At 37.7% G+C, this 12865-nt stretch overlaps 1 protein-coding gene across 1 annotated transcript in view; it reads right to left on the bottom strand.

Annotated features, from left to right (window-relative positions):
• Positions 1-1891: 1891 nt before the first annotated feature.
• The window catches only part of LOC150110236 (cilia- and flagella-associated protein 45-like), a 168219-nt gene continuing 157245 nt past the window's right edge, over positions 1892-12865 (bottom strand). The window contains exon 12 of the mRNA XM_090392294.1: positions 1892-2098. Within this exon, the coding sequence (XP_090248420.1) occupies positions 2026-2098 (73 nt within the window). The 3' untranslated portion in view covers positions 1892-2025. The remainder of the gene's footprint in view (positions 2099-12865) is intronic.

The raw sequence follows: 12865 nt of genomic DNA on the forward strand, positions 1-12865 counted from the left end.
TTTGGTCAAGTGTTTTACTTCTCACCCAGCTCTCAGACCCATAAGTTAAAACTGGTTTGAACACTAATTTAGTGTTCCAACTAATTTCTCTCTTATTCCATATGAATTTATTCAATTAATTTCCCACCATACCAGCTTCGTTGATTCTGTTGTCTATTTCTATATTCAATTTACCATCTTCATTAAAAATCGTGCCTAAGTAACTGAAATGTTTTACTTGTTCCACAGGTTCTCCATTCACAACACAGTTGACATTTTCAATGATTCTGCCTATTTTCATTTGTCTTTTTATTGCTGACCTTCATACCATATTTATTACAACAGTTATTCAATTTAGTCAGAGAATCTTGCAGACTTGTAGCAGATTTATTTAGAAGTATAACATCATCTGCATAAAGCAAAGAGCTGACATTAACATCTCCAATTTTGATATCATGTTTAATATCACTTTCCTTCATAATATGATCCATATAGATAATGAATAACAGAGGGGATAATGTACATCCTTGTCTCACCCCAGATTTAACATTAAACCATCTTCCTGTGCTGACTTACAACTCAAATAAAGATTATGTATCGCTTGATATAATGCCCCATTGACACCATATAACTGTAGTGTATTGAATAGCTCCTCTCTTGGCAAATCGACAAAACTTAAATTCAGATCTTTGTTATATTCCCATGCTTTCTTGACTATTTGTCGTAAAGTGAAGATCTGATCCTGACAGCTTCTATTTGGCCTGAATCCAGCTTTTCTTCACCAAGCTTTTCTTCCACAATTCTTCTCAACCATTTCTCAAGTATACTTGCATAGATCTTGCCAAGAACACTCAGTAGGGAAATACCTCTGTAATTCTCACATTCACTTTTATTTCCCTTTTTATGTATGGGTACTATGAGAGCTTTACTCCAATCATCGGGAATTCGTCTCTCTGTCCAGGCTTTCTGAACTATGCAGCGCAGCCACTGTAAGTCTCTTATACCACCATACTTCAGCATTTCTGGTCGAATATCTACTCCTGCTGCCTTTCCACATTTCAAGCCTTTGATGGCTTTTTCTACTTCAAGTATGGATATGTATTCCTGACTGCATGCCTGGTCAATGTTTTTTACCACTGTGCTATCATCACTGCTTGTTTCATTTAGCAGTTTTTCAAAGTAATTACTCCATAATTCAAGGATATCTTTTTCTCCCATTTTCATGTCACCTTTATCATCTCTAACTCCTTTTACAGCACTCTTTCCTCCATTCCTAAGCTTCTTCAACAACCTCCAGAATATTTTGCCACCTTCTTGATATTTATTTTCTATATTCTTGCCAAAGTCCTCCCATGACTTTTGTTTAGCTAGTTTTACACAGTGTTTACCATTCTTGCATTTGTCTCTGTATTCTCTAAGAGCACAAGCTGACTTATTTGACAGGAACTTTTGATATGCTTTCTTCTTTTCCTTCACTGCCTCTTTAACTTCCTGTGTCCAATGGAGTTCTGTTTTTTTTATCCTTGCAGATAACCTCACCACATGCCTGTCTGGCGGAATCAATCAATGTTTTCTTCAGAGTTTACACAGCATATCAAAAATTTCATTTATTATATTTATTTTACAGTATACAATCAATATTATATCAAAGTTTCACATCAAAAAGTGATATGTAATCAGGCTATTATTTTCTCTAGGCAAACAACTTTCTCAAAAATATCTTAAAAAATAAATTCTATTAAACTTTGGCTATTTGGAAAAAAGAGGAGCAGAAATCACTGGAGCAGTTATTATTACTGTTAATTTATTATCATTTATTTATTTATTATTTTTTTTAAAAAAAGAAAGAAAATATTCTTTATGTAAAAATTATATGCCATATTTTTAGTGACAATCCTATTAAGATCTTATATGCAAGATAAGAAATTTACATTATTTAAAAGATATAATTGTAAATATTCACTTAAAATTCTAATCACTATGGATTACGTCAATTTTTAGCAAAACAAAACAATCCTATCATATACCTAAACCAATTAACAAATATCAGGGAGATGGAGTTCTCAACATCACTTTTCGTTCTATACGATTTATGTGGTGGTGTGAAATCTGATATTCCCTAGACATAAAAAAAATTATAATTATTATTATAAAAAGTAGTTATACAAAGTTATTATATAAAATTATAATAAAAATTACTAAGAAAATCTAGAGGATGAACAAGTAGGATTCAAAAGAGGCACTGTGTGCCAAATATTAATGTTAAGATTAATCGTGGAGAGTGTTCTATGTTTTCTCCACAATTAATATTCATGCCTTTTGATGACTTTCAGAAAGTGGCACTGGCTGTACTTGAATCTTATGGTGTGGATAGGAGCCTAGTATGTGGATTATCAGTGATAATGCAGAGGCTGCTATGAGGAATTGTGAAAAAACAGGAAGATGGTTCTGGATCACGAGAGGCATGTGGCAAGGAGATCTAAATATCCTTCAGCATCTTTATCACACTTTTGGAAAGAACCACAAAATTTCAGTTCAAGGTACAAGAATCAGTAATTCGAAAATTTGCAGATAACATAGTTATTACTGAAGAAGATGAAAAAGAACATTACTGAAGTTAAGTTACTAAAACAATAATATTTAGAGAGAAGAGGATGAAAAAGAGAATAAAAGTCAATGGACATGATCTAAAAGAGGTTAGGAGCTTCACATACTTATGGAGCAACACAGCACACATTTTAGACAGTAAAAAGAAATAAGAGAGCTGAGTTTGTAGCATTGATTGAGTCAGTATGTCCAAAGATAGAATAAGTGAAACTTTGTTGTCTGGGAATATGATTAGGAGGATATATATAATTTCCGAAAGGATAAAAATGTGAAAAGAGGAGGGGGGGGGAATGTTAATGATTGCAGAGGAATTGTGACTGCAAAGTGTGGAAGTTCATAGTGCATGCACAGATTTTGAATCTGTGTGGTGTGAAGTTAAAATAAACAGGTTAGTATATCTGAGAGGATGCTATTATAGGCCAGGGAATGCAGAGAATGCAGATTTGAAATGTTTAGGCAAATTAGTTGAGCATGTAAAAAGAAAGTGATCCCGATGGGCGAATTTAATTATTATTATTATTATTATTATTATTATTATTATTATTATTATCATCCAAGGCCCCATGGAGTCAAAGACTCATTTAGGAGGTCTTTTTATCATACACACACACTCATCATATTGTGCTTTAAACACACTCAAATTCTCTGCAGACACCACACTCTCAGGTAAGGCATTCCAATCATTCACAACTCTGCATGAAAAAAACCTGCTTCTCACTTATCTACTCATACCCTCTTTAAACAGTTTCCAGGGATTAAGTCTGGTTCTCCCTTGATCTCCCACTATTTTCTGTAGAACTTCTCCAGCATTTATCCTATAACAACCCCTTACCAACTTGTTGGTCTCTATCATATCTCCCATCTTCCTCCTGTCCACCAGACTCTGCATACTACATCTTCTCAATCTTTCCTCATACTCAACATTCCAGTGGTAAGAAACTACCCTAGTCAATCGCCTTTGGACCCTTTCCAACATCTCTTCATCCTTCTGAAAACCAGGTGACCAAATCTGGGTACAATAGTTCATATATGGCCTAATCAAAGCCTTATACAAGAATCTCCCTACTTCTACAAGTCAGTGTCATCAGCATCATTCCCAGAAGCCTTTGTTGAAAGTTTATTTTTCACTTGGTTAGAATATAATAAATTTAGTTTAATCCTTTATCCAAGTGTGAGCAAACAAAGTTTGTGCCTGAAAGTATCTTCAGGACTGGGGTAAGGTGGTACAACACCAGGCAACTCCTTGCAAAGGTGGAGCAAGCTAACATCACTCCTATCTCAGTATCTCCCATAATGCAAAACATGTCTCCTTGCAGATATGTCTAATGTTATGCATTAAGGGAAGGGCCACTACCCAGACTACTTTCGACCTTTATTGAGGTCTCTTCAGTGGGAGCCAGGCCCAAGTGGAGATATCAGCCAGTAGCATTAGCAAAGTCATCGCTACTAGTAGGAGTTGCCAAATGGTGTGCCACCTAAATCCAGAGTAATTTATTAAAAAGGTGGCACACCATTTGGCAACTCCTACAGGTAGAGATGACTTTGCTAATGCTTCTGGCTGGTATCTCCACTTGGGCCTGGCTACCACTGAAGAGACCTCAATAAAGGTCGAAAGTAGTCTGGGTAGTGGCCCTTCCCTTAATGCATAACATTAGACATATCTGCAAGGAGATGTATTTTGCATTATGGGAGATACTGAGATAGGAGTGATGTTAGCGTACTCCACCTAGCAAGGAGTTGCCCTGGTGTTGTACCCCTTACCCCAGTCCTGAAGATACTTTCAGGTGCAAACTTTGTTTGCTCACACTTGGATAAAGGATTAAACTAAATTTATTATACAGAAGCCTTTGTGTTGTCTTCACAATTTTGGCTATGTGTACCCTGAATTTCAGATCCTTATCCACTATCACCCCCAGATCTCTTATTTCCTCCACCTCCGACAATATATCCTCACCAAGCATAAATTCTGCATCCCATTTTTGTTTTCCAAACTTTAAAACATTATATTTTGCAACACTGAACTCAAATCCCAATTCCCGTACCCAATCACTCAATTTACTCAAGTCTTCTTGTAAGGCCACAACATCTTCACTACTCTTCATGGTTCATCTCAACTTTGCATCATCTGCAAACAACTGAATATCTCCATCCAAATCTTCACCAATATTATTAATATACAAGTTAAACAGCAATGGCCCTAAAACAGACCTCTGAGGCACACCACTAGTAACTTTCCTTTTCCTGGATATTGCTCCCCCCCATACACAACTTGTTGATACTTATCAGATAGCCAGTCTTCAATCCAATGCACCAATCTAATATCCAACCCCATCCGCTTCAGTTTGACTATCAACTTATCATGCAGTAATCTATCAAAAGCCTTTGCAAAATCTAAGTATATTACTGTGTATCTTTCTCCTCTGTCCAAGGAAGCAGTCACCTTATTCTAATAAGTAAGCAGATTACTAAAACCATGATCTCCCTTTAGTAAATCCATGCTGCCCATGAAAGATAATACCATTGTTGTCAACCCAATTCTGAATCCTAGTTCTCACAAGCTTCTCAAACAACTTAACTACAACACCTGACACACAGATAGGCCTATAGTTTGATGCTTGAGTTCTATCACCTTCTTTATTAAGTGGCACAATCTTGCCCTCCTTCTACTCCTTAGGGACTTGACCGAGTGCAATACTCGTATTAAAAAAAATGTCAAGACAGGTGTCAACTCCCTGGCACATTCCTTCAGAATACGTAGTGATATATTATCTAGTCCCACAGCCTTATTAACATCTAGTTTACTCAACTCCCCATACACCTCTTGCTCATTTACAGTCAGTCTCTCTTCCCCATCATCAACTGCTCTCAATCTTTCCATGAAGTCACATTCACAAGACTGAAAGACCTTTATAAACTGCTCATTAAGTATCTCCACCACACATTCTGCAAAAGCTGTCTTTATAGCATTTTCTCCAGTCAATGTCATCCTTCCATAATCATTCTTTCTTTTACTGGCTACATATCGAAAGAACTCCTTCAGATTCTTTTTTGCTTCATTAGCTAACTGATGTTCATACCTCTCTTTAGCTACCCTCACCAACCAAGTCACCCATCTTGCCTAGTCTTTGTAGTCCTCATGGAATTGGTTATTTCCACTTCTCTTATGCTGCCTCCATAATGCCCTTTTTCTCTGTATCATGCTTAATCTCTTTATTCATCCATTTCAAACCTACCTTATTTAACCTTCTCACCCTTGGAATACATTTAAACATTGCATCTACTAGAGTTTTTGAAAATCCCCCAAATGGCATTGATCTCTTTTCCAGCTAACTCCTCATTCCATGCTAGCTGTCTCCTGAGCTCTTCATACCCCCCCCCCCCATAGGTCCACATACTCTTTTCTTAGCAGAAAAGAGTTAGGTCACTTAGCAGTGCGAGGGACCTCACGCTGCTGGCAGCCACCCAGGTAATCACTTCATGGTCACTCTTACCAATTGGTGGGTGAATTACAGGAATATAGAATGAAAGGAGGAGTGTATGGGAACAAGAAAAGCAAGTTCGCAGAATTTCTGAGAGATAATATCTTCAGCAGCATGTGAATGAAGCAACTAGAAGCTTTAATGTTTTGGATTTGGTGATAACTTCAGAAGATGTAGTTGTTAATGAAGTGTCAACACTGCTGCCAGTTGGTGAGAGTGATCATGAGGTACTTGTTTGGGAAGTGGTGAAATAAGAACAGGTTATAAAGGGATATTATATGGAATTATAAGGTAAGTGATTATGGGAAACTATGTAGTCAACTAGCATCAATACATTGGGCAGATGAGCTGTGCAGAAAAGATGTTGACAGTGCATGGAAATTCATAAGGCAGTATCTGACATATGCAATGCTCAACTACATACCAAGGGTTAAGTGAGTAAATAGAATAGGAGTGAAATGGATGAACAGTGAACTCAAGCAAGCTGTGCTGGAAAAGAAAAGAAGCCTATGGAGGAGGTACAAGACAATTGGTGATGATCGGATCCATGAAGTGTATAAAGTGCAGGCTAGATGACGAGCATGGTAAAGAAAGAAAAGGTGCAGTAGGAGAGGAGATTGGCTGGTTAGGCTAAGGTTCATTTAAGGGAATTTTTCCACTATATGGCAAGCAAAAGGAAGAATAATTATGGCAGATTAACACTGGTGGATAGTCAAAGCAATAACAGCTGCCTTGACTATCCACCAGTGGATAGTCAAGTGAAGGCAATAACAGCTGCAAAGGATATAGTAGAATTATGAATGAGAACTTTATCAGTGTATATCATACTGGTGTAAATGATTCAGTGCAATATATAGAAGAGAGGCAAGTGTTAGGAGAACTGGAAGTGAAAGAATCAGAGGTGTATCAGATGTTGGTTGGGTTAGATGTTAATAAGACTGTGGGAATGAATGACATATCACCACGTATTCGTAAGGAATGTGCACCGCAGTTGGCTATGCCCTTGACCTTGTTATTTAATGAAAGTCTTGGAGTGGGTAGGGTTCCTAAGGAGTGGAAAGAAGGCAAAATAGTACCACCCACAAGTATGGTCCTAAGACAGAAGTCTCCAATTATAGGCCAGTCTGTATAACTGCGGTTGTGGTCAAGATGCTGGAGAGATTGATAAGGAATAGAATACAGGATTGGGTTGATGGATATAGCATTCTTTATGATGATCAGCATGAATTTGTAAAGGATAGGTCCTGTTTTGATAATTTACTTGCATTTTATGATAAGGTAAGAAGTGTGTTAGATAAGGTAGATTCATATACAGTGATATTCTTGGACTTGGCAAAAGCATTTGATAGATTACCACATGATAAGTTGGTGTACAAGCTGCAAAGGATGGAAATAGGGTATATTGGTTAGATGGATCAGAGATTGGTGCTCTGACTGATATCAGCAGGTTGTGTATGATGGAACAGTGTCTCAAAAAAGGAGGGTAACCAGTGGCATGCCCCAGAGTTATGTTCTTGAGCCCCCTGCTATTTAACTTGTTTGTAAATGATATATCATGTGGACCGACTGTGAATCTTCACATATTGAGATTTCATGCCAGTTGAGGCCAAAGCCCCTGCTGTTTTTGTCAGAGAAGCAGTCATGAAAAAAAAGTCAGCTACTGGAGCAAACTCCAACTGAACACATAGAAGAAGAAGAAGGATAAACCCAATGCAGAAGTCATATTTCCATATACAAGTAGTCACAAGGTGTTTCACCTTATTACTAAAATACTCTGGATTAGAGGTAGGTGTTGAAAGTTTTTTTCACTTGAGAATATGACTTCCTATTTATCACTTCTGGGTCTGGCTCTCACTGATGAGACTTCAATAAAGATCAAAACTGGTCTAGATAGTGGCCCATTCCATAATGCATAGCATTATACATGTCCGTAAGGATATGTCTGTTGCATTTTGGCAATTGATGTGAAGTCATTAACCTCTATATGCAAGTAGTTCAGTCATGATGTTACTTCACATGCAACATTGTTTGCTTACACTTTGATAAAAGATGAAACCAAGAATGTACTGTATTTTATAAGACGACACTTTTCTAAGATTTTTAGAACAAAAATTGGGGATTGTCTTATACACGGGGGGGGGGGGGTGTAATCAGTTGCGAGACCCGTGGTTGCCATGCCGAAATTGCTGGTATCTTGTCTCCGCGAACAGGCTTCCATCAATCATCAGCCTTTGTTAACTCTGCCAATTGATGTCATTAACGGCTGATTCTGAATAAACCAATCAGAACTCTGAAAGCATTCATATGTCTGCAACTCCAATAAGTTAATACATTAACAATATTTTGAGCACTAGCCCATAAAAATGTCCGAAAATAAAAAACAATTCATATTCTTCAAAATTCAAGTTAAAAGTCATAAAAGTTAAAATATTACCTAATTACTAAATATTCTTTAAATATTTAAAAAAAAAACATCAAAGGAGTAAATATCAAATGTGTTCTGTTTTATGTTTAAAATATTGATTTCGTAATTTTGGATTCAAAAAAGTAGGGTTTGTTTTATACATGGGGGCATCTTATACACGGAAAAATATGGTAATTTCTTGGCATCTTTAATTTAGAGGAAAACATAATGAAAGTTCCTAGCATATAAGTTGGCAGATGCCCTAAAATAATACATAGAAAAATGTAAGAGAGAAGCTATGTGTAAAAGTAGCTATACAAAAGTCAGTGGGAAGACTTCGGTAAGTATATAGAAGATGAATATCAGGAAGGTGGCAAAATGTTCTGGAGGCTATTGAAAAGCTTAGAAATGATAAAAAGAATTGTAAAAGGAATCAAAGAGGATATGAAAACTGAAGATAAGGATATTTTAGATGTCTGGACTAAATATATTGAAAGATTGTCAAATGAAATAAGCAGTGACAAAACAATAGTAGAAAATTTTCAAGAGGAATGCAAAGAAGAGTAAATATCAATACTTCAGGTGGAAAAAGTCATCAAAAACTCGAACTTTGGAAATTGAGCTGGAGTAGTAATGATATTCGATCAGTAATGCTCAAATATAGAGGTATAAAAGTTTTGCAGTGGCTATACTGCATAATTAAGATGGCCTGATCACGTATTGGAATTCCAGATGATGAAGTAGCTCTCATAGTTCCCATCTCCAAAAAAATGCAATAAAGCTGAATGTGAGAATAGCAGAGAAATTTCTCTACTAAGTGTTCCAGGAAAGATGTCTGCAAGCAGCTTGAAAGAGGTTGAGAAAAATTCTGGAAGAGAAATTTGGAGAAGAAAGTTCAGGTAAAACAGAGGTTGACAAGATCAGATTTTCACTTTACAACAGATAAGTGAGTAATAATGGAATATGACAGGATCTGTAATTAAATTTTGTAAATCTGGAAAAAGCATATGACAAAAAGCCAACCAAAAAACTTTTCAAAACACCACAATCACCACAATTCAAAACACCTCCAAGTAGTCAAAAGACTCATCACAGGAGGTCCTTCCCAGGAAACACAAATTTATCAAGCCTCATCATGGGAGGTGCCTCCTAGGAAACACAAAGAATATCATACCACTCCTAAAACTCATTGACCATTCTCGCTCTCACCACTCTATCAGGCAATGCATTCCACAGTGCAACCACCCTCCATGCAAAGAAACCACTCCTCACCCTCTTACTCACTGTTTCCTTTTATAACTTCCAGGGGGATGGCCCCCTTGTCATCACTCCTTCCAGCTGTTCAACCAAACAAAAGAACGGCGCGGTGTCAACCCTGTAACCACCTCTCAACAGTTTAAAAATCTCAATCATATCACCTCTCCTTCTTCTATCCACCAAACTCTGCAGTCCATCTTCCCTCAGCCGATCCTCATAACTAACATTGTACAGTCTTTGTTATCCGCCTTTGTACCCTTTCCACAGTTAATTTATCCCCTTCAAATCCTGGGGACCAAATCTGAGAACAATAGTCTAAGTGTGGTCTGATCAGGGTCTTATACAATGGAATGATAACTCTTTTATCCCTGCAGGTCAGCGTCCTTCTCATTATTGCAGCAATCCTGTATGTTACCTTCACCACCTTTGCCACATGTCCCTTGCATTTCAGGTTTCTATCAATCATCAACCCCAAATCTCTAGTCTCCCTACTTCCTCCAGAATAGCTCCTCCAATCGAGTATGCAGCATCCCATCAATGTGAACCAAACCTCAAGACCTTACATTTTGCTGCATTAAACTGACACCCCCATTTATTTGCCCATCTGTCTAGCTTATTCAAATCCTCTTGCAGGACTACACTATTACTAATAACCCTTCCCAGCTTCATATCATCTGCAAACAACTGAATATCTCCCTGCATTCCACTGACAATGTTACTGATATAAAGGTTAAACAATATAGGTCCCAGTACTGAGCCCTGTGGGACCCCACTTGTAATCCTCTGCCTCTTTGAAACTGCCCCACCATACACAACTCTCTGATACCTATCGGACAGCCAATCCTGAATCTGGTTGACCAACCTGACATCCAAACCCATGTGTTGCAACTTAAATATCAGCTTTTCATGTGGCACCCTATCAAATGCCTTCGCTAAATCCAAGAAAATGGCAGTATATGCCTTTCCCTCATCTGCTGCTCTTGTAACTTTATTATAAAAGGCTACCATATTACTAAAACAAGAGCGCCCCCCTCACAAATCCATGTTGACTCGCACAGATAACATTACCCTCATCTGCCCAATGTTGTATACAGTCCCTAATAATTTCTCCAAGATCTTAACAACTACTGATGACACACAAACCTGGCTAATAATTGGACATTCCCAGTCTGCTACCACCCATATGCAATGGCACTATCTTACCTTCCTTCCATTCCATGGACACCTTTCCCATAGCCACACTTTCATTGAAAAGTCAGGTCAAAGGAGCTGTCAGTTCCTTAGCACATTCTCTCAAAACTCGTGGTGAAATACCATCCAGTCCCACAGCTTTATTAACATCCAGAGTACTCAGTATTTGGAACACGCTCTCCTCCTGCACCTCTAAACCTCAAACCTGCCCTATCCCTCTAGTATTAAAATTTACTCCTCTAGGATGAAATACACCAATAAAGTATTCATTGAACAATTCCACTATGTCCTCTGCATCAGTAACTCTATTCTCCCATTTTTATTCCACAATGTCATTCTTCCACAATCATTTCTACTCCTACTGGCCACATAGCTAAAAAATTCCTATGATTTTCTTTGGATCTTAGGGCCAATCTCTTCTCATATTCCACTTTCACCTTCTCTACCATACTAGTCACTCTTCTGGTCCGTGTCTTATATTCTTCATGCATCTGCTCTTCACATGTCTTCTTATATCTCTTCCATAGCCTCTTTTTCATATGCAGTTCCTGTTTAATATTGTTTGTCATCCACTTTACACCAAATTGTGTCCTCTTCTTCACTTGTGGAATACAGCTTACTATTGCTGCTCACAAATATTTCTTCACAATTTCCCAAGCACTAATGATATCCCGGCTTTCCAATTCCTCCCTCCACGAAACGTCCCCAAGTTGATGTCTAAGACTATTGCAATCATCTGTCTTATAATTCCACATATGTTCCCATCTCTTTGATACTCCTGCATGTCTACTCATCTTCCAAGTCCAAACCACATGGTCACTCTCTCCAACTGGTGGGAGAGATGTCATCTCAGTTATTATCAACTCTTCTGATGCTATGACAAATCCAAAATTCTTGAACCTCTTGTTCCCTCTATTACATGTTGCCTAAGACATTTGTCCCTCAAGAATTCTAGGAATTCCATTCCCTTATTGCTACATGCATCTTCCTCTCCTAATTTATACTGCTGTAGTTAAAATCTCCCATAACAATCATCCTTCTTGCACTTGCCAAGCTTAACTGTTTAACATCACCTGGTCCACACCCTGTGTGCTCCTTGGTTTATAGCAATACCCCCACTAAATATCCCGTCTTGCCTTAGTTGCCATTGCCACACTTTCTATCTTTCCTCCAAGCAAACACTCCTCACACATCCTATCTTGCACACCACGGATCATTGAATCACCATACATTACACCTCTTACCATTCCCTCTTTCCCACTGTTTCCATTCTCTCTTCTATTATTCCCATAACTCTCTCTCTCATTCCCTCTCTTCCACTTATCCTATTCTCTCCTCTTCTATCATTCCCATAACTCTCTCTCATTCCCTCTCTTCCACTTATCCTATTCTTTCCTCATCTATCATTCCCATAACTCTCTCTCTCTCTCTCTCTCATTCCCCTCTCTTCCCCTTATCCTATCATCTCCTCTTCTATCATTCCCAAACCTCTCTCTCATTCCCTCTCTCCTCTTCTATCATTTCCATATGCGAGTTAAGTTAGAAATAAAGCATTTAATCAAAGATTAGAGACCACAGATAAGAGAGTTCCGAGAAAGATGAAGAGTAAACAGATTGTATCAATGTCAGTATCATATTAAAAATCAAGATATTAGAAAGCAACTTGACATTGTTACTATTCAAGAATGTGTGAATAGAGCTAATCTAAGATGGTGTGGCCACCCAAACAGAAATGGAAGAGGAAAGGTTAGCAAAATAGGTGCTTGATGCCAAGATGGTAGGAAAGAGATGTAATGGAAGACCAAGGTCTAGGTGCAATGATTCAGTCAGAAGTGTCTTAGAAGAAAGAAATGTTAAATATGACAATATTGGAGTGCTTACAAGTAACAGACTAATTTGGAGGAAAATTGTTGATAGCAGATTAGTATTAATGTAAACTTAATCATGT

The sequence above is a fragment of the Typopeltis vanoorti genome, chromosome 1 (genome assembly GCF_054136105.1).
Source record: "Typopeltis vanoorti isolate ZY-2024b chromosome 1, IOZ_Tvanoo_1.0, whole genome shotgun sequence".
In the NCBI taxonomy this organism is placed as follows: domain Eukaryota; kingdom Metazoa; phylum Arthropoda; class Arachnida; order Uropygi; family Thelyphonidae; genus Typopeltis; species Typopeltis vanoorti.